This window comes from Lissotriton vulgaris, chromosome 3_1 (assembly GCF_964263255.1).
Source record: "Lissotriton vulgaris chromosome 3_1, aLisVul1.2, whole genome shotgun sequence".
NCBI lineage: Eukaryota > Metazoa > Chordata > Amphibia > Caudata > Salamandridae > Lissotriton > Lissotriton vulgaris.
Genome location: NC_141689.1, coordinates 1,393,807,742 through 1,393,831,032, shown reverse-complemented (window position 1 = coordinate 1,393,831,032; position 23,291 = coordinate 1,393,807,742). Strand labels below are relative to the sequence as shown.

At 48.1% G+C, this 23,291-nt stretch overlaps 1 protein-coding gene across 1 annotated transcript; it reads left to right on the top strand.

Moving 5' to 3' along the window:
- Positions 1-1,054: 1,054 nt before the first annotated feature.
- On the top strand, positions 1,055-13,023 carry LOC147727962 (uncharacterized). Its single transcript, XM_086963709.1, has 2 exons — positions 1,055-1,501; positions 12,409-13,023. The coding sequence occupies exons 1-2, from the start codon at positions 1,055-1,057 to the stop codon at positions 13,021-13,023; spliced, it is 1,062 nt and encodes a 353-aa protein (XP_086819835.1).
- The last annotated feature ends 10,268 nt before the right edge of the window (positions 13,024-23,291 follow it).

Here is a 23,291-nt window from a genome sequence, read left to right as displayed (position 1 = left end):
GAGGCCAACACCACGCGTCGCCCAGCCGTACGCCAGGAGGGGTACGGCTCACGGAGGTACGTAAACGCTTCCTGGGGTGGTTCACCGATAAAGCCCGACGACTAGCAGACAGGGGAGGGAGGAACCTGAGGGACGTCCCCAGGGGGGAAAGCACGAGCACTCGCCCTCCTCCTTGAAGTTAAACTAGCAGAGCAAGGTCACTGTACTACGTGTTCCCCTCACTAACCCCAACCTTGTGTTTCCACCTGCATATCTGTGGCTCTATTCTGATACTTGCCTCTCATTTCCTTTTCCCCCTTCGGCATCGGCGTGGGCGGCCAGCACGGAGCCTCCATATCCCCCTGAGCGGCGGAGTCCGGTCCGGAGGAAAGAAGAGGGAACCCGAAGGAAACAGCACAGAGAGAGAAGCAGATCACCACGGAGGTCCACAGTTTGCAAAACCTGTACAGATGCACTGTATGAGCAATTAAAAGCCAGAGTCACTAAAACACGTCTCCTGCCCATTTCTGGTCCCGCAGTTACAGTGGTGGAGAATGCGGGCACTGTAGCCATCTGCGACCAGAAGATGGAGAGCGTGGTACAAGCCTTGGTGCAAGGGCAGGAGAGGTTAGAGAGGTTGGCAGAGCAACAGCTCAGGGCAGCAGAAGCCGACAGAGAACTGATAAAAACAGCCGTGACGGCCCGTGCTTTGGACCCCCCTCTTACGTCCGGCCCAGTGTCAGTCAGTAACATACCCCACACCATAGGCGGGGTCTCTCTGCAAAAGTACCAACCTGGAGAGGACCCCGATGCCTTCTTATTAAATTTTGAACGGGCGGCCAGAGCCTGTGGATGGCCTGGGGCCAAATGGCCGTTTTTTTTGGCCCCGCTGTTGGTTGGCGAGGCCCAAGCCGCCTACCAGGTGGCCAATCCAAGAGGTGATACCCCTTATACGGATATCAAACGGATTATCCTGGACCATCTGGGATTGGACCGGGAAGCTTACCGGCTGAGGTTCCGGCGAGAACGAGGTGTAACAGGAGAAACGCCAAAAACCCTCTTTGTCAGATTGAAGATGGCCGCCGACAAGTGGCTCAGCCCGAATGAAAGCACAAAAGAGGAAATAATGGACCGGATTTATTTGGAACAGTTTGTAGAGGCGCTACCCTTTTCCACCCAGAGGTGGCTAAAACAACACCCTGATCTGACGACAGCTCAAGCCGTAGAGATGGCTAACACATATTCCCGAGTACAACAGAGACCCCTGCAGGCCCAGGAGGCTGACAAGGTGAAGACGCCCTTCAGACCTGAGAAGAAACTCCTGAGGGCTCCAGAACCACCCAAACCCCGTCCCTGGAAAAGCGAACCCCTCCCTCACACGGGACCACAGTGCTTTGAGTGCGGGACCTGGGGGCATATAGCCAGACATTGCCCAAGGAGAAGACCGGCAGACGAACCGATGGAAGTAGGATATCTGCCCCGCACCGTCCTCTACTCGGCGGAGATGGGACACGCATACCGCGTAAGTATGAGGATAAACGGTAACCCAGTGCAGGCGCTCCTGGATTCTGGCTGCCTCCAGTCGGTAGTACAGGCCCACCACGTAAGGCCCCACCAGCTCATACCACACGAACAAGTATACATCCGATGCGTCCACGGGGATGTGAAACCCTATCCCGTCGCTCTATTGCCCCTAGAACCCCAGGAAGGACCAGCAGTAAGGGTTCGGGTCGGGGTATTATCTAAGCTCCCTGAAGATCTGATAATCGGAACAGACAACCCGGCCTTTTTGTCCATGTTCGAGCGGAGTATGGCCCAGACGAAGAAGACACTGGAAACAAGGAGACCCACAGAAGCGGTGACGGCGTTAGCTTCCTCGGATCCTTGGACATTGGACCGCAGTTTCCAATTCGCCCAGGCCAATGACTCCACATTGATCAACGCCTGGGAGAAGGCACATCAAACCCAAGACGAGGACCCACGGCGTTATCCGAGACTGTATATCAAAAACGGCCTGTTGTACCGTCAAGGGGGAAAAGAGGACCCCGAGCAATTGCTGGTTCCAGTGTCATTCCGCGAGCAAGTCCTGTTCTTTTCGCATTCTCAATTAGTGGCCGGTCACACGGGAGCAGAGAAAACCACCCAGAACCTTCTGAAGTGTTTTTACTGGCCAGGGATATACAAAGACGCTTTGACCTACTGCAAGGAGTGTGACATTTGCCAAACCAGAAACATGACGAGGCCCCCTGCGGTGCCATTACAACCCCTCCCCATTATTGGAGTTCCCTTTGAACGAATTGGTATGGACATTATTGGACCTCTCCCAAAAACAAAGAAGGGATATTCTTATGTCCTAGTCATCGTCGACTATGCCACGCGATTCCCGGAAGCCTTTCCCCTCACGTCCACCACCTCCAAGAACGTGGCGGACAAGATGCTTGAGCTATTCACCCGGGTGGGTTTCCCTAAGGAAATACTAACCGACCAAGGGACCCCTTTCGTGTCACGCCTCATGGGGGACGTATGTAAAGTGCTTCACATACACCAGATAAGGACCGCTGTATACCACCCGCAAACTGACGGATTAGTAGAGAGATACAACCGCACACTAAAAACTACCTTAAGAAAAATGCTGGAAGTCAACAGTAACGAATGGGACCAGGTGCTTCCCATTGCTTTGTATGTCATCCGAGGACAAACCCAAAGCAGTTTAGGGGTCTCGGCCTTTGAGATGTTATATGGGAGAAAGCCCAGATCCCTACTGGACATGACCAAGGAGGCGTGGGAAAAAGAAACCCCAGAGGAAACCGCAAATACACTGGAATACGCTCGAAACCTGCGTTCCAAGCTAGGGAAACTAAGGGACCTGGCGTTCGCCAATCTCGAGAAACACCAGAACAAACAGAAGACCCTTTATGATAAAGGAAAGAAATGGAGGAGCTTGGAAAACGGAGATTGGGCTCTAGTGTTGTTGCCCTCCTCCACACAAAAATTCAAAGCGGAGTGGAGTGGTCCGTACCAAGTCGTGGAGAAGATCGGTAAGACCAGTTACCGGCTACAAGTGAACGCCAGAAAAAAGCAAGTCTACCACATAAACCTGCTAAAGAAGTGGTTAGGGACACCCCCCACCCGGTCCACCTTGCTGAGTCGGATAAAAACCCTTGCCTCTCCACGATTCCCCTGCTAGTGATCAACGATGATTTGAGACAGGAGGGAAAACAAGAGTTGCTGGACGTCCTGCTGAATCAAGAACAGGTGTTTTCAGACCTCCCGGGGAAAACCTCGATGGCCGAACACCGAATAGACACCGATCCAGGGAAGACCGTAAAAATACGGCCTTATCGGATCCCAGAAGCCAGAAGACAAGACATACGCCGCGAGGTAACTGACATGTTACAACTAGGCATCATACGCCCCTCACACAGCAACTGGTCAAGCCCAATCGTTCTCATACCCAAACCGGACGGATCACGCAGATTCTGTATGGACTTTCGGGCCCTAAACGCCATCTCGAAGTTCGATGCATATCCCATCCCTCGGATTGACGAACTCATAGAGAAGTTGGGAGATGCGCAGTACATAAGCACGATAGACCTCACAAAAGGGTACTGGCAGGTACCGCTGAGGGAGGAGGACCGGCATAAAACAGCCTTTTCAACTGCGGAGGGCCATTATGAGTTCACGGTGCTACCGTTTGGCCTTCACGGAGCCCCCGCCACCTTTCAGAGACTTATGAATAACGTACTACACGGTCTGTCGTCCTTCACCTCAGCGTACCTGGACGACATTGTGGTGTTCAGCCCCGACTGGAAGACCCATTTGAGGCACCTGTCGCAAGTGTTGGAGCTCCCGTGAAGAGCTCCCAGTGCTTGGGATCCCGTTTAGGGCATTATCCCTGTTAGCACCCACCAGCACCATCAGCACGACGAGACGAAACGGAACTAAGCAGATATAGTGACGGAAAAGTCACTAAAACAACCGATTGCGACTGACCGGATGAACGGAGGCTGGAGACTGTAAAGTCCCGAGGTCGGACTCTCGCCGCAGACACCCCCAGCGCTGATAATCCCGGAGCCTGCGGAGCCGACACTGCAACGAAACGGAACTAAGCAGATATAGTGACAGAAAAGTCACTAAAACAACAGGACCTGTGGAACATCTGCGGAACATCCTGTGCACAGCAGTGGACTCACGGCGGGATAGGAAGGCACCCCCGCAAGGGCGGCTGAAGCTGCGGTAGAGGGCACCACCGTAGCGTAACAGAGGCGGCTGAAATTCAGGGAGCCGGCTGAGCTCGCACGCGTGAAGTCACCCCCCCCCCCGCTACCATCAGCCCATCACGGATTTCTAAGCGGCCTTAGAGGACACCCCCGTCGCATCCCAGGGGCGGCGGAGGCTGTAGCAAGCTGGGAGAACGCGGGCTAAAAGAAGCCCCCCTCCCCCGCCCACTGCACGGAAGAGACGCGGCTGGTGCACCGGGCTGGGGCACCGGTGAACCGGGCCAAGCCCTAGACAGCATAGGTGTCCCAGAGGCATCGGTGGGGCAGAGAGAACACTGCTCTACAGGAGCATAGGAGGGCACCCCAGACAGAGGCAGCTGAAGCTCCGGGAGCCTGCCAAGACCTCTGTCAGCCTCGAGTGTGCCGAACCTCACGATACAGCGATTCACTTGCGTCTTGAAAGGCTTCAATTCGTACCAAGCAGCTAGTATAGTGCTGTTGGGAGCAGCTTTTCCTTCGACACCGCCCGCCCGCGCCACAGCAAGAGTTTAGCGGGCTAAAAGAGCACCCCCCCCCCCCTCCCGCCACAAGGAAGAGATGCGGACTGCTGCACCGGTGAACTGGGCCAAGCCCTCGACAACATAGGTGACCAGAGGCACCGGGAGGGGGCAGAGAGATCACACGGCACTACTGGAGCATAGGAGGGCACCCCAGGCAGAGGCAGCCGAAGCTCTGGGAGCCTGACCAGACAACACCGCCCGCCCGCTCCACAGCAACAACGAGTCTAGCGCCACTACGCAGGATCACACAGGAGTGGAGCCCCGAACCAGGCATGTGAGTTCACGCACATACATGCAACTTGTCTCTGCAGAGCGAAAGGGACTGAGATACTGTTGGTTCAAATAACGGCAAATCAGATGGGACTGAGACACTCTGTGTACTAAAGCTATGCAAAAATCTGCTGACATACTCAAGAGGAACACAGAGACTTAAGGTATTTACTTCTCCCTCCCTCTGGCTCATTCTTTTTTAAACTTTTTAAACTTTTTAAACTACCCCTTTGTTTAAAATGGCTGGAGCCATTAAACTGTAGCCATAAATCTCCGTCGGTACCTCTGTCCACGAGGCTCCTCAGCCTACTCCCACACACAGAGATAAGCATTCCTCACAGTGAGCCTTGAGCATTGCTGGCTCTAACAGGAAGTGCAATTCCTCCCCCTAATAGCAATTGACAGAGGACTAATAATTCTATCCCCACTGCTTGTATGAATGGGAAGGGAAGCAGCTCTTCCCTGCTATCTAAGCAACAGCAATAAACAGAGGACTACTATCTCTATCTCACCTAGATGGCGGCCATCTCTGACTAGTCTCTCTTCGGGGTGGGCTTCATTGTTTGAACTTTTTACCGAATACTTTGCTCTATTATGTATCTACACCTTCTCTGGTAAGAATGGCTGCCGGTTACTGCAGTACTATACTTCTACTTGCATTTTGAACTTTTTGTATTGCACAGATTGCTACCTCATATATGGAAAAATGTCTGCCTTTTATTGCAGTATTTTACTTATACCTGTACTTTGGTCATTTGTAATGCACAGATTGCTACCTCATATAACGTGTTTATTAACTAAGGTCAATGTTGATTCTTGATTTTTGATTTATTTTATCTTATTTTATCTTATTGTCTTATTACTGGATTACTACACTGTATGCATTGCTTTCACACTGCCATCGTATATTCTAGTGTTATATTGTTATTGCTGCAATATATATGCACATTTATGGGACTTAGTAACTCATTAGTAGTTTAGCCCTATTCTAGCCTGTATTTTATTGTATTTTTATTGTAGTGCTATACTGTTATTACTGCAATATGTATGCACATTTATGGGATTTAGTAACTCATTAGTAGTTTAGCTCTATTCTAGCCTGTATTTTATATGCGGCAAGCTGCACATATCTCACCTTTATCCCCATCATTCGCTGTCCGCTTCCGCATTTATTTATTTTCTTATTGGGTTTTCATTGTAAGCTACGTCACGATATTGCACTGATTATTACTACCTCATCCAACTCTCTCTGTCAGGCAAACTGCGCCCAGCCACTTTCTAAGCCTAGACTACATTGCTGCTACCTTGTACATTCTGATATGTAACTTAGCCTCCACCTAATAGGCCTTACCTCGCATAGCTGGTCACACGGTGTAAGCTGACTGCTACCTTGTATATAGGATACATCTGATAAGATGCTCCCACGCACTGGCTGTTCGGGGATCACACTGACTTCCACCCCCTATATCTGTGCTCACTCACTAGTGTCCTCCTTGGCCCTGTAACTAGCGGCTGACAGCGTGTACTATCGCCCTAGTTCAGACACCTAACACCACAGCCTCTCTAAAATGGAGCTCAACGGCAAGCACACTTTTAGAATTAACTACCCCTCCACCCCTCTCTCCAAAAGTGCCACTAAACGTTTCAAACACAACTTCTTGAGGGCGCACCCGGAAACACCCTTTGCTGACACCTACTTCTCATCAGGCAATGGAGCCCTGAATACTGATTTCATCTTCCACACCTCACGCAGAGCCCAATGGAGAAAAACTTTCCTATCTCTACTCACAGTCTCCATCACCAAGAAAACAACCCATGGCTCAACTCTCACCATCACACCTTCCCACCTCTTCCCTGGCAGGTCTACCATTACAATCTATAATACCGGGATTGTCCTGATCCAAGCCACGGACAAGAACCTGGAACTACTAGACAACCTGTTCCCCAAGTTCAAAGAGCACCTCTCCAAACTGCGGACCCGAACCCAGAAGTCCGCCAGCACTATCCCCCCTGACCTCGTAGCCACCACCTACTACACCTCTACCACCAGTACCCCAGTAAATGGCCCACCCGCTGTTAACGCACGCCACTCCCCAAGGACAGTCACGAATATCCCCACCGCACATACTAGTAGCCCCTCCAACATGACACTTCTTATCCCCACACACACCCCCTCCATCCCTCTCCCCTCGGACAGACCATCCCCCACCCACAACACTCCACCATTAGAACAAGCCACCGCCCAAAGTTTATTCACCCCCTCCCATCTCCCCCTCGACAGACACCTCTCCCTCCCCATCTCTCTCTCCACTCCCACCCACGTGTCTCTCACACCCGACACAACAACTCCCACCCACAACACGCCTACATCTGCACACACCATCACTCGGAGTTTATCCACCCAACCACCCCATGGCAGACACCTCTCCCTTCCCCGCTCCCTCCCCACTCCCACTCATAACGTCATCCCCCTCCCAACACAAGATACAGAACATACCTCCTCACTTACCCTATCACCCCCCTCTCTCCCACCTCCTATTCTTAGCCCTCACTACCCTCCTGTCTCCCCCACTGTCTTCAACCTTCACTCACTCTTCTACTCACCTGTACCGCCTCCCACTGAAGTCACTATCTATGCTTCCCACCCTCCGCCTGCCTCACCTTCACCACTCACACCCCTCGCCCACAAACACGTCCACACCTTGAATACCATCCCACCCATTAGCACCGCGGAACACCTCATCAACCCTCCTGACTTGACCTTATCCACACTCCAACAAGTCAAGGAGGAAATTTTACAAATCAAAAAAGACATCCACGCAATCAAAGACCTTCTCTCCTCACAGCCCAGTCTACCTCCCACCATCCCACTACCCTACAAACGACGCACCCTTCCTACATACACTCGCCCCCGACGACACCAGCAATGGTCCACTATCCCCGTTCGCAATAACTCCCACCGCCCCCGTCGTGTTCTCAGCCCCTTGTCGGACCTCGACCTTTGCTCTCTCCTACGCTCTTATGGCCCAGGTCCGGTAAAAGGTTTTTCCAATTCGCACATCCCCATACCCACAATTCCCACAAACGCTCTGAGGCTCCCAACACTCAACAACAGAGGCTCCGTCCCTAACAACCTCAGGAAAGTTCCCCTCACACTAGAAAGCTCGACCACCCTTCTCTCTCCCAAACTCAAATGCATCCTACTAAACTGCAGATCGGCCCAGAGACATTCCTCCGACATCGCGGATCTTGTCTTAAATAGGGAGCTAGACCTAGCCTTTCTAACGGAAACGTGGCTCACTGAAGCCTCTACCCCGATTATGGACATACTAGTCCCCCCCAACTATCACATCATTAGGCTGGACAGGTCTCCTGGCAAGACGGGCGGGGGAATTGCATGCATTGTTAAGAGCAACCTCTCCGTTACTCAAGTCACCTCACCCTCCCTCTCCTCCTGTGAACTCCTCTGCCTAGACATCATCAGTGAGGGCAAACAAGTATGTACTCTACATCTCATTTATCACCCGCCTGGTGACAATCTCATATTCACCCAACAAGTCATGGACCTGATCACTTCCAACGCCGGTCGGCAGACCACTCAAGTCTACCTGGGTGACTTCAATCTCCACTGGAACGATCAGAAAGACACTTCAGTGAATAGTCTAAAAACTTTCCTCAATGCGCTTGACCTCACCCAATTATGCGATAAACCAACACACGACAGAGGCGCGATACTCGATCTCATCATTGCCAAAGAGAACGCTATTCAACTGGAAGCGATTCTACCCTGCGATTGGTCAGATCACCGCATTATCACCTTTTTTATCAACGAAAAAGTTAAACCTAACCCTACTCAACCAATCAAATCCAAAACATGGAAAAGGGATTTGAAGAATCTTAACCCCTCCACCCTACCTCCCCACATCGGCAACCTCCTCCTTCCCCCTTCAGGTGCCTCAGATGTTCAATCACTGACTGACCACTACCTTGACTCTATGAATACAATAGTCAATGAAGTCTCCCCTCTGCAACTGAAGAGAGTCTCCACCAAAATTTCTAACCCCTGGTATGATGACAGTCTCAATGACGAAAGGCGTAATATGCGAATGGCAGAGCGCACCTGGAGATCGGACCCTTCAGCACTGCATCTCAAAAAGCTCAAGAACAAGAGAAATGCCTACTTTAGGAAAATAAAGCGCACAAAGTCGGACTTCTTCAGCCGCCAGTTGGACCAAGCGAAGAATAGGCCAAGAAAACTGTTCGAGCTAATCAAGACCCAAACAAAGGCACAACCCACACAATCAAATAGCACAACAAATGACACTCCACACTGTGAAGCCTTCTCTGCTTTCTTTAAACATAAGACTGACAACATAAGAAATGACCTCATCATGGATGTAAATCGATACTCCAACTACACCAGAATGGTTGACACTCAACCTAAAAACAAGGCATCCTGGCAGTACTTCGACACCTACTCGGAAGAAGCTATACACAAACTGCTCTGCACTTTGAAGCCCTCTAATCACCACACAGACCCTCTACCTGCTAATGCTGTAAAAGACTTTATCCCCTTGCTCCTCCCTCTCTGGACCAAGATCATTAACAGCTCTTTGCAACAAGGACACATTCCAGACTCCCTTAAGGTGGGGCAAGTCACGCCTATACTCAAGAAACCTACAGCTGACCCGTCTGACCTAAACAATTATCGGCCCATCACCAATATCCCCACCCTGGCCAAACTGTTGGAGAAATGTGTCCAACTCCAACTAACAAAACACATTGATCAATTTGACCTCCTCAACCCTCATCAATCAGGTTTCAGAGCGAAACATAGCACGGAAACAGCTATGACACACATAATTGATGACGCCCTCCAAATTCTGGATCGTAATGAGTCCTGCCTCCTCATCCTTCTTGATCTCTCGTCAGCATTTGACACGGTCAAACATGAGAACTTGTTGGAGCTGCTAAGTACTAGGATGGGGCTATCGGGAACTGTTCTCAAATGGTTTTCGTCTTTCCTTCACAACCGGTCTCAGAGGTTCAAGATCGACAATGTACTATCTACACCTGTGCCTGCAGATCTAGGGGTTCCACAAGGATCCACCCTCTCTCCTACACTGTTCAACCTCGTTATGGAACCCCTCGCCACCTTGCTTCAAGCATCCAATGTTCAATTCCATATGTACGCTGATGACACACAACTCTATCTAAAGTTACAGTCCCCGGAAGACATCAAACAGCTGAATTCCACGCTTATTAACACCCAATCCTGGCTGGCCGATAATCACCTCAAACTGAATGCTCTAAAAACTGAGTTCCTACTCATCTCACCTCCGGCGAAAATCTCCACCACCCAAACCTGGCTCAACAACCTAACAGCACTCAATGTCCAACCTACCATCGTGGACTCGGCGAAATCCCTAGGCATCACACTCGACGCCAAGCTCGACATGCAGCAGCACGTCAGCAAAGCCACAAAAGCAGCTAATTTCCAAATTAACACGCTGAGGAAAATTAAACCCTTCCTCCCGGCCAAAGACTTCCAAACTGCTGTACAAGCTCTAGTCATCCCTCGAATAGACTACGGAATTGCGACCCTCAGCGGTCTCCCACAATCCACAACAGCACCCTTAAGAGCCTCCCTGAACGCTGCCGCGAGACTCATTACTGGCTCTAGAAAGCACTCGCACATATCCCCAGACCTAAAGTCTCTAAAATGGCTGCCTTTTGAAGCCAGAATACAGCTAAAAATTGCAACTATGACACACGCGGCCGTGCACCACAAGGCACCCAACTACCTCGCTCAAAAGCTGTCTATATCAGGAGGTTCGAGATCCAATAGGAGTGCTAAAAATCTACTCCTGAAACCTCGTAGATTTCGGAAAGCGAAAACTTACAAACGCTCCTTCTCTGGAATGGCACCCAGGATCTGGAATGCGCTCCCTCCTGAAACAAGGCTAATCACCTCCACTGCACTCTTCAAGAAAGAGGTGAAAACATTGCTTCTGGCCAAGATCTCCTGATCGCTACAGATGTTGGGTCAGAGACTCTGCATTGCTTGTACCGCTGCTCTGCATATCCCCTGGCACTATACTTGACTTGTTGGGGGCACTATTACGCTACTCTCTTACTACCGACCAAGATATGATACACGTTGGTTTACTGATCCACCTGTACGCCATTGTAGTCGGATCAATGACCTGTGCTGCTCTATACTACTCCCTTACCTTATCATATATGGATTGGTTTTATGTTTGTTTTTATCATCCATGTTATTACCATGTTACTTACCATGTTATTACCATGTTATTACCATGTTACCATGTTATTTACCTGATCATATATGGATTGGTTTTATGTTTGTTTCTATCATCCATGTTATTACCATGTCACTGACTATTATACTGTTCCCATTATCTCTGTTTACTCCTATTGCCCCTCCCTGTCTTTGTGAAGCGCTCTGATATCTGTAAGGATCCTGTTCGCGCTATATAAAACTTTGAATAAATAAATAAATAAATAAATACCCTGAACCAGGCGGGACTGAAGATTAATGCAAGAAAATCGCGGATAGCCTTTCACAAAGTGAAGTACCTGGGGTACATCCTGGGACACGGCATGATCGAGCCACAAACGGAGAAAGTCCGGGCCATTTCGGAGGCACCGTTTCCCACCACAAAAAAAGAACTGCGTGCGTTTTTGGGGCTAATAGGGTACTATCGACGGTTTATACCGAACTTTGCTCAGGTGGCCTCCCCCCTCACGGATGCCCTGCAGACCTCTGTCAAGCAGGCCGCACTGGCCAAACCCACGGTGGTCATGTTGGACTCTTTCAACGAGTTGAAGAAAAGGATCACTTCCACCCCCGTCCTCAATTCACCGGATTATACCCGTCCATTCGCCTTGCACACGGACGCGTCCGAGTTTGGGATCGGCGCGGTGTTGTCCCAAGAAGGCCGGGACGGATTGGACCACCCAATCCTGTTCGTCAGTCGGAAACTGTTCCCGCGGGAACTAAAGTATGCTACGGTAGAGAAGGAGTGCCTGGCTATCCGTTGGGCTGTGGAAAAATTGGCCTATTACCTCGAGGGCCGGCCCTTCTCGCTCTACACAGACCATGCGCCCCTTACTTGGATGGCACGGAACAAATCCTCCAATGCCAGGGTCATGAGGTGGTTCCTGGCATTGCAGCCGTACAACTTCAGAGTGTGCCACAAGCGGGGTGTGGACAACGTTGGGGCTGATTTTCTGTCTCGTCATCCGCTTCCCGAGCGGAAGCGTCCAGGGGGGAGGTGTGTAACGGGGTCCCCCTTGGGAGCACCGCCACAGGGCGCGAACTGACCCAATGTGACCCCCCCCTCTTCTTTCCACAGCCCACGCAGTATTCGGAGTGGTACAGCCCCGACACCTACAGTTGTGACGAGGAAGACGTATGGCCCTTTAACCAGCCCGGCGGTATAGAAGAGGCGGAGTCTCCCAGGTGGATAAAGGAGGAGAACGCCCAGCCCCAGGTGTGTCTATACACCGGAGGAGCGGTCAGAGTGGAGAGGAGCGGAGTGGCGGGAAGCAGCGTGGAGGAGCGGAGAGAAGAAGGACGAGAAAGCGGAGAAGAGGAGCGGAGGAGAGGAGGAAGCGGAGAGAGCGAGGACAAGAGGAGCGACAGCATCAGGAGGATCGACGAGACCCCTCGCTCTGAAGGAGAGCCGACGGATCAGGAGTGGACCTGGGAGCTGATTTCCGAGAGCAGTTCGGACCGAGCCGTGCAGGAGGAAGGAGACGCCGAGAAACCAGAGGAAGAACGGGGAACGCCTGGAGGCCAACACCACGCGTCGCCCAGCCGTACGCCAGGAGGGGTACGGCTCACGGAGGTACGTAAACGCTTTCTGGGGTGGTTCACCGATAAAGCCCGACGACTAGCAGAAAGGGGAGGGAGGAACCTGAGGGACGTCCCCAGGGGGGAAAGCACGAGCACTCGCCCTCCTCCTTGAAGTTAAACTAGCAGAGCAAGGTCACTGTACTACGTGTTCCCCTCACTAACCCCAACCTTGTGTTTCCACCTGCATATCTGTGGCTCTATTCTGATACTTGCCTCTCATTTCCTTTTCCCCCTTCGGCATCGGCGTGGGCGGCCAGCACGGAGCCTCCATATCCCCCTGAGCGGCGGAGTCCGGTCCGGAGGAAAGAAGAGGGAACCCGAAGGAAACAGCACAGAGAGAGAAGCAGATCACCACGGAGGTCCACAGTTCGCAAAACCTGTACAGATGCACTGTATGAGCAATTAAAAGCCAGAGTCACTAAAACACGTCTCCTGCCCATTTCTGGTCCCGCAGTTACAATAACGAAAGAGTGTTCTCACTTCCCACCATTCCTGAGTATATCCTAAGTCGCATATTCTGGGTTGTCAAATCATTGGTTGCTTTGCTATAGGACGAAGAGCTAATGTGACGCTGATGCTAGCTGGTTGGGGATTTCTAGGTACTAAGGTGAGTTTTTGGTACACCACAATTCACTGAGGTCCTGGTTCTCTGTGCACAGTTCTGTGTAAGAGCAGAATCCTTGCAACATGTTCACAATAGAAAAAATTTCCTTAAAGGGGTTACTGCTGTTATTAATATTATCTGAAAAAAAAAGTTAGCACAAGCTCTTTTAATTGATTTCTGGTTGCGTTTAATCGCTCTCGTGTATTGTATTTTTGCTACAGCATTGTAAGATTTGCGCCAGGCGCTATAGTTTTTTACATTGCTTCTTTTCAGTTAGCAGTGTTTTATTACACCAAGCAGCTGGGGGCTTCTTTCTAATTCTGCAGGACTTGGCAGGAATAAAATGATCTGAGGCAGGAATGAGCCATGCATTGCCCTTTGAAAAGTCCGAAGGATACAGTTTATGACATTGACTTCTCATCATGGGGTTATTGGTAGAGGTTTTCTCAGTGTATGGTCATTATAATCATTGTATTCTGTTGTGCTAACTGTATTTGTCGGTTGCCATCTTTTTTTCTCTTGTGGTTGACATTGCTTGTATGTAGACTTCAGATGCTTGGTTATTTCTTTAATAAATGCATTGCAAATTTCATGTTTTTCTTTTCTCTGTTGGTGTGCCATTGAGGAGTGCTTGTTAATTATAATAAAGTAATTGTTTATCATAGAAAGCTGTTAAGATATAGTTCTCCTGATTTAATTTTGGTTGTGGACATGTAGCTTGTAAGGATGGGAAAGAAGCTTTTGTACCAGTCAGACTGAACTGTTGCTAACTTCAATACTGCGCAGCTGCACATTCCTTGTTTGATGATGGGACCTTGGGAATTCTACCTGCTACCTGAGAATCTCACCTTCTGATCGGGACGACCAGAGGGAGCTGGTGCAAAGGAGCTTCCAGAGCCTTCTGCTGTGCATTAATTGGGTGTTTTCTAGAATAGTTTAGCAGATCTTGGCCTGTCTTGACCAGCGGAAGCTCCTATATAATGATTACCCAAGAATATTTAGATGCAAGGAGATCTGCTACATTAAGTGGTAGCAGAAAGAGGCTGGTTTGCCACTGAGGTGTACCAAGCTAGAAAGTTCCAGGAAAGAACTGAAACTTGCCCCAGTCCATCCCAATTTCCTAAAGTCCATGGCCCAGTTAGGAGTATTGGCGGTGTTTCAGCAATTCTGAAGGTGGTTACTGTGTTCGACGAGTGAGGATAAACAGGGTTGTAAATTGCACATTGTGTATGTCAAGCTTGCTGTGTAGTTTCTGTTAGAGTCCTGAGAATGCTGTGAAGCCGGGCGGAATCCTAATGTGCTTCTTTGATTGCTCACTTAAGTAAATGTATATGCGCTTGCTGTTGAGGAGTCGAAGTTATCAGACTTGCCATAGTGTAAGGTCCCTGAATAGATAAAGTGGATTTTGGTTTAACTTGTCAGGTAAGGTTTGTAGTGGTGGTCCGAGAGGTACCATTGGCTGCACAATTAGGATATGGAAATGTAACTTCTTGTTGAGTGTACTAATAGTGACTGGCACTACTAGATCCTGTTGCATAGAGTATAAGCTGCACTAGCCAAGGTGAATTCCCGCTGGCTGAGATTTCGCTTGTGTGTATGTGATAGCATTGGAGAGGGTTATTCCCTGTTTAACCTCCTTGAGTGAGTGATAACTATGTTTTTCTTTAGGGAGCAGATACGTTATTTGAATAATGCCACTTTAGCATTTTTGTACAAGTTCTGCTTGCACAAAGAATTGTAAAGGAGGGAGAGTCAATGTTAGGTGTAGCATATTACTTTCTCATGTGATGCACTGGCATTGGTTGCTTGGTATTCGTGTTGCACTGGTATTGGTCAATGCGTCAAGTGCCACGCTCTGAAATGTTCGCATAGAAGGTGCAACACTGATATATTTCTTTTTTTACAGAGTTTTATATAGCGCAAACTTGACCCGAATCTGGTATCAGAGCGCTTTACATAGCACCAGTTGCATTACATGAGGACACATTCATTTTTTGTTAGGCACGGGAGGATGAAGTGATTTGCCCAGAATCACAGGATGTTCAGCGTCATTGCAGAGACTCAAACCCAGTTCCTCAGATTCAAGGTCGACCGCCCTAGCCGTTAGGCCAACTCCTCTCACCAATTGATACACATTACATGGTGATTTATTGAGAATCACCGCTTGATCAAATTGAGACTGTTCACCCAGATAGTTGAGAAATCACTGATAAAAATAAATGTTTTACGATATTAAGAGGTTTGTGAGAGGTGATGTTAGTTCCTGGCCATGTGCATACACTAATATGCTATTTCAGTATTAAACCAAAAATTGAGAATACACCAACCCCGAGAGAGAAACATTAGACAATGAAATTTGTCATAGTAATAAACACATTTGTTAGCAAAAAATGTTGACTGGAGCTTGATACCCGTTCCTCAATCAGTATCTATTGAACCAGTCAAACACCGAATTGTGTATGCAGTTGCATCAACGCGTTTCGATGGAAAACATATATTAAACCATCTTTTTCAAGACCTTGATAATTCTCTCGTTGTAATAATTCCTGTAATTTTATATAAGGCCCGAACTAATGTATCTCTCTCGGGGGTTGGTGTATTCTCAATTTTTGGTTTTATACTGAAACAGCATATTAGTGTATGCACTTGATTGTGTATTTTTATAGGGATATATTTTTTATTGTATAAATGTTTTGTGCACATATGCAAATGATTTTATGTAAAACATTTTAAATTTGATATTTTTAAATACATTTTGTTTTGATCTACCTTAGTGATTACATGCTGAGTTCATTGTTGGTGCTTCTACTTTTCTATCCCTATTTTTTTACTGTTGATGAACGGGGTGAGATATATTGTTTGTGTATGTATTATTTGATTTGGGTATTGTGATATCTTAGGGACACCTTTGTTTTTACTTGTCAAGAGTACCCTATTTCCCTTGGAGTAAATAAGGGCTCCCTCTCTGTGTCATATTTCATAAATATTGGGCTTCACACATACATTTTGTTTAACCACTGGAGTAAGATCACTCAAAAGGAGGGAACCTTGCAATTTCCCCAATATTCCCTCAAGCTGTATATAATCAAGAACTTGAGACAAGTGTTGTACAACATGAAACCCCAAACTAGACCTGCACATAATGAGTCTGTGAAACAATGGGAACGGGCTGCACACCAAAGAGTAAAGAGAAGTGCCAAACGGGATGCTGAGAAGCAGGTGTTGTTATATTTATGGAGTAAACACAAGGAGACTGGGGTGATTGTCTGAAAAGTTTCAGAGCTCCTTCCATCACATCCTTCTGTTTGCTTTGTTCCCCTAAGTTGGCAGGGTATGCCCAGACGTGGGTCTCTTGCTCACCTTGCCACTGGATTGAATTTAGCCTGGCTGATGAGGGGTGTTACCCCGAAACCGGTCCCAGGATGCTTGTTTCCAGTCCAAGGAAGACCTGGCGGGGCAGTTCAGGCTGGACTGTTCCCATGAGGCACAGGGTCAAGACTGATTTGTTTATGGATGGGTCTGAACTGGGGTGGTGAAGTGAGCTAAAGAACGATGATGGATTCAACCCAGATCTGTGACTGGGTGTGAGTGTCTGAAAAGTTTCAGCTCTCCATCCATCATCTCCTTGTGTTTGCATTATATTTATGGATACATGTGGTGTATGATGAATGAACTAGTATGCACAAAATGGTTGCTTAAAATGTGGAATCAATAATAAGATTGTTTTGGGATAGAGTTTTTTGTGGTCTTGGCATTGTTCTAATAGCAGATGGGTAATTTGATTGTGTCATAAACAATGAAGGCCATTGTAAAAAGAATGTTCATTTATAGGGGATAACAAGTGCAGTGTATGAATTTACATATGGAAAAACGCTGTATAAAACTTTATAAAGAAAGAAAGAAAGAAAGTAGTGACAAATGTGGATTTTAGTTTTTGAAGCTCTGAAGAAATCATGAGTGTATGAAACGCGTTGGATTTGGCTACTGCTGGATTTTAATTTCTAAGAGAAGATTGAAAAATATAGAGTGGATTATGATTTATATTTTGGACTATTTTGTATCTTTTCCATATAAGGCTAAATGGTGGATATGACGAATCAGCGGCAGCTCCTCTGTTAAGGCAGAGGAGCATCACCAGATTGCTTTCTCAGCAGAAAAAAGGAAAAATAAAATGATAAAGCAGGTAATCGTTTTATTTTCCCTTTCTAGGCCAATTCAAGGGCGAGGCCAGGTCATCCTAGTTGACACTGTGGGAGGAGGAGTGGTGGGCACTGCTACAAGTGTGCATGTTGGTTTGGCCGGCTGTCTTAGAACAGTCAAACCAACATGCACACTTAGGTTTCTCCAACCCAGCTGTGTTCCACAGCCAGGTGAAGAAACAGCACAGACTCCCTGTACCTGAGCGAGTGACAAACCAGCCGGCTTAGGCCAATCCCGGCGCTGCTCTCATGCTTGGTAATAGCATGAGAGAAACTTTTGGATTGGATTGGGAGCCTATGTATGTACTTCCGTAGTTGAGAGGAGCGGAAGACCATCGAGGGGGCGTCCTCAAGTAAGCAAGATTCTTTTCTTTTTCTTTTCTCCCCCATGGTCCCACCTGAGCTGCCCCCGCACTACCCCCCACCCACACGTTTCTTGCACAGGAGATGCCACTGTGTCTAAATATGTATTTTTGGTTGATTCAGGCTTTTACAACAGATTTTGGAAACTCCTTTAATGATTTGAGTGCCGAGTAATGTGGTATTGGATTTTGAAATCTGGAATTAATTTCCTGTAAGGGACTACGTGGTGACTGGTTTCCCATACTCGTGCATTCCTGTGAGAAGCTGGTATATGATGTCCACTAATGTAAGTGGGCACCCTGCACCAGTCCAGACAACCCTTATGGTGATTTAAGAGGTTTTAGACAACCTTAGAAAGCTCTCTGAATGGTAGCTGTAGAGAGTAGACTTCAGGCTTAGTCCAGAAGGTGTGTAAAGCAGCTTGTTTGACCACAATACAATCTTGTAGTATAGATTAAGTGAAAAGAACAACACCAAATATTTATAAAAATAAGTCTTTATTATATAATACTCTCTAGTACGTTTAAATATCTCCTACATGGAGATAAACACAATGCACACAATACTTTAGCAAATAAACACAGTAAATAGCACGTAATACACAGTGGGCCCCAGGGGTGGACCAAACCATATACTAATAAAGTGGTATAAGAACCACAACTCGGATCAAAAAATGTCGAGAGGATGTAGAAGTGCTGGGGACCCAAGGAACCACCCAAGCTGAGTTGATAGGGACCCCACAGAAAGAAAGTGCAGTGTGGGAGCACAACTGCATGCTCCGTACAACTTTACGTGTAAGTCGCGGTTGGATTTTTAAAGATTAAGGACCCTTCCCAGTGGACCCTGAAGAAACCCCGTGGAAGACAGAAGGTTGTAGAGCCACCCAACCCATGGATACCCTAGTACCCACGTTACGTACACCAGGGAAGCCGGGTGCAAACGTGTGAAATGGTGTTGGAACCTGCACTCGGACCCAATGGAGGACTTTAAGAAAGTGCCGCTGCTGAAGAAGGAGAAAGTGTTCCAAAGGTGGATTCTAGATGAGAGGTACTTGCAAGCAGAGAGGACTGAGTCTGTCATTCAGGAGTGATCAGGAGACTTGGAAGACGAATGCCCTCTGATGTTAGGGGTTACAGGATGGGTGACGATGACCGAGACTCTGCAGCTGTGAGGACCAGGCAAAGCTGAGGAGGCCCAGGAGCCGTGCATGAGCTGTCCCATGAAGAATGTCGAGTGCCGAGGGGATGGTGTCTGGCGGGAGCACCAACAAGCTGTGGCAAATGCAACCAACGCAGGAAGTGAAGGAGCAACGTCGGGACCAGCAAGGTCCAAGGGACTCACCACAAGCAGAGGAGTCAGGGCACACACGAGCAATCAGGGGATCCCAAAAGAAATAAGTGTGACCCTCAAGTGGACCCGCAGGCCGGAGGCACTGGAGTCTTGTGAGGACTTCAAGCAGCTCACCAAAAGATGCAACCCACGATGCACACAATGTGGAGTGGCTGAAGATTCTGGTCACTGGAGGTGCTCGAGGTTGGGGCTACTTGGAGCCCAAAGATCTTTTAGAAGTAAACCGACAAGCCTTTGCAACTGCAAGTTGATGCTGGGCACAGGGGTTGAATTATTGCAACCCCCACAAAGGATACTGGCCTCAAACTTGGTGAGCGTGAAGGGCAGGCCACTGGAGCTGTGGAAAACCACCACCTGTGTTGCAGAACCTTACGGAGTCCGGTAGAGCAGAGGATCAGCAGACCGGTCGACTTAGTTGCGGTGCCTGCGAATGCAGAGGAGTGAATACTTCACTCCAAGGGAGATTCCTTCAAGTAGCTTTGCTGCTTTACAGGCCTTGGAAGGTTCCTGTATGTTGCACAGGCACAGACGATGCAGCAAACTCAATGGGAGACTTAGGTAGGCCCAAAGGAAGTCCAGCGATGTCTAGAGTGCCCAGATGGTAGAAGAAGAAGGAGTGGTGTCTGATCTGAATCTTATCCCATGACGAATCTAGGGATCTACACCCAGGTAAACCCTTACGTACCCTTGGGAAAGGGTTGGGAAGTGTCAGGGGACCCTCCCGGGGGAGGGTCTGGACGGGGGGGGGGGGGTAACTCACATGTTCTTTGTCCAGTTTCACACCTGAGCGGGAGCCAACAGCTCCCAGGACTGGTTTGAACTGGACTATGCACAGGGACACCAAATGAGCCCCTCATGTAGACTGAGTGGCGCTGCCAAGCGCACTCACCCCACCCAAGTACAGTAAATCCTGTCTGGGAGGTTGTCACACCTCCCTGTGACAGGATGCCTACTGTTCTGCCTTCCCTTGCTCGAGCTTGGCTCAGCAGCAGTAGGGCAGAATCGTGTCTCTGGTTAGCAGCAACCATTGTGTGCTGTCCAGGTCAAGAAGGCTGGTACTGGGAGCACTGAGAGCCTAACGGAGGGCTCTTCCAGTGTTTTGCACTGAGAGCCCAATAGAGAGCTCTTCCAGTGCTTGGAATCATACCCAACACACTGTTTATGGTGTGAGGTATGATTCCAACATGTTTGATACCAAACATGATAGGATTTGTTGCAGCCAGTTGATTGCGTAATTATGCAGTGCTCAATGGTTAGAGCGGCAGACACTGATGCAGAGGTCTTGCCCGGGACCAGGGTTCAATTCCCCGCCTCGGCGGGTCTTGGGCTCAAAATTCCACGGACCTGATAATTCCCGCCTCGGTGCCTCTTCCAATCATGGAGTCCCACTCTGCAACTCTGGGCAATAGCTTGCTTAATCTCCACAACGGCCCCCACAACGCTAAGGATGCCAGGCCTCCACCTTGGGGGTGCCCAGGAGTGGACGCCTCACAAGGAAAGCCAGATGGGTTCCACAGCGGTATTCGTACAAGCGCCTTGAGACCCTTGCGGGTGAGCAGTGGGCTATACAAGTATAAATTTACATTTTTACATTTACTCTATATAGTATTATGGCTGCTTCACTGACAACCGGGGATAATGGACTCTGTAGGCTGCAGGTTTGCCTGCTCATGCATGGGCACCCTGTCACTTAGAAACACACCCCCTGAGCTCAGGATTGTAAAGGCCTGCTAGAAGGGTGACTTATAGGTTTTCGTGCAGTGACCCTAGATATAGGAAACCAACTTACACAGGCTGCAATGGCAGGACTGTAGTTCCATTTTGAATGGTCTCTAATGGTGACATAATACATGCTTCAGCCCATGGAAGACCTCTGGGATACCTATGCCCCGGGTACATGGGTACCATATACTAGTGACTTATAAGGGCACCTCCGAATCCAATATATGGGGTACCTTAGTACCTAACATAACAATTTAGGATTAAAGCAGATAGACTGGGGTCCTGATTAGCAGGATCCCAGTCAGACTAGTCAAATACAGCTCAGCACCAGGCAAAAAGTGGTAGTAACCATAGAAGCAGACCCTACTTTCCTACAATTCCCTTTCAAATTGCATGATTAGTTATTTCTTTGTTTTGCCCTAGTCACCGACTGTGAATCATTTGTTGTATTTGTTGGGCATTGGGAAGTTTGATGATGAACGGGAAGCTTTGTTGGGGGATTTATTCTCCAAGGAAACAATTAATATGGCTATTAAACAAAGCAACCCTAAAAGAACAGAAGGATTAAAAGAAAGTTTTGTTAGACTTGAGAGATTAGAAAAACATGACTTTATCAAATAGTGGGATGGAGCAACCCTTAAAAAATACACTGAGATGAAAAGAATTCCTAACAACTTACAGATCCAAATTTTTCCTGATTTTGAGGACTTGGACAGAGATCTCTTGGGGAAAGGGAAGAAGGGTTATATGAGACATTGTATAAAATTATGAGCATCTTGGTGGAAAACTGTTAAAGAAAAGTAAAAAAACCTAGAGAAGAAATAATACAATTGGAAAAGGAGATTAAAGAAATAGATGTTCCTGATTAAATAAGTAAGAACTATGAAATGTTAACAAAAAGAGTTAACCAATCATCATTTTTTTCTGAAAGAAAATAAGTTAGAATGGTTTAGGGGGGATGATAGAGAATATGAAAGAGAAAGAATCTATTTCCTTCCTCACAAATATGATAATATTACTGTCAAGACAGGAACAGTACGAACTGAGAATGTAAGGGACATTAGCACCTGTTAAAGCAATATGTTGTCTTCCACTGAGAGTGATTTCTGGAAAGGTATTAGTACTGATGGGCCTCTTAACAAGGATCCCTCTACTTTTTTTATGAGAAGTAGAAAGGTACAAGATGGGGAACAGAAACAAAAAAGAACCTGTCAGAAAGGGAGAATCAGAAGAGGGGGGCAGGAAACACACAAAAAGTATACAACAAGGTGTTTAGAGAAGACAGCAAATAAAGAAGGCCAATTTAAGTGAGTAATTTACAAGGAGAAGTAGGAATAGTGACCCTTGCTATAACAATTGCAGCAAATGATTAGAATTTTAAGAAATGTCGCCTATTTGTCCTCTAGAACTTTATCGGTGTGAGAGGGCATCCCAACCCCCCCCCACGGATCCTTGACTCACCTCCCATGTTCCGTCTATGGTCTCTATTCTTCCTGGGTCCTGATGATGACATTGAGGGCTGCGAAAGGAAACAGACAGTGAGAACAGACTGTCCTCGATTCCACAGTAGGGAGACACCCTTAGCCCAGCAGTCGGGCCAATCAGGAAGCGAGAGCGTGTGACAGGAGGCCCAATCAGTAATCAGAGGAGGAGAAGAAAAGGAGACAGGGAAGCAGACGAGGGTCAGCAAGGAGGAAGACGATGTGAAGGAGGTCGCCATCGGGGAAACCACCAAGAGAGACTTTGTCGAGGAAGACGTCACTGGAGAAGACGTTGCCAGGGAAGGCGCTAAAGCAGAGAGAATTCTGGACATTTGGTTCAAAGAGTGGTGGTCTCCAGAGGATATGCAGGAGCCGCCGCAACCCTGGAGAAGTGTGGCAAGAGGCGGTACGTGATACCAAAAGAGGGTAAAGGTTGGGTGCTGGGTTGAGTGACAGGGCCCTTACAACCTCACTGCTAAAAGTCACAGGCTTCATCTAATTTGTTTTGGTTAACCACACCTTTCCTCTGCTTCAAGTGACCCCCTCCCCCCTCATAAAGATCACAGGAGAGAATGGAAGGAAGCGGATGATTAGGTTGTGGAAAAATCTGAAAATGGGGCACACGACAATAAACTACATATTTTGTTTTTTGTAATAAAGT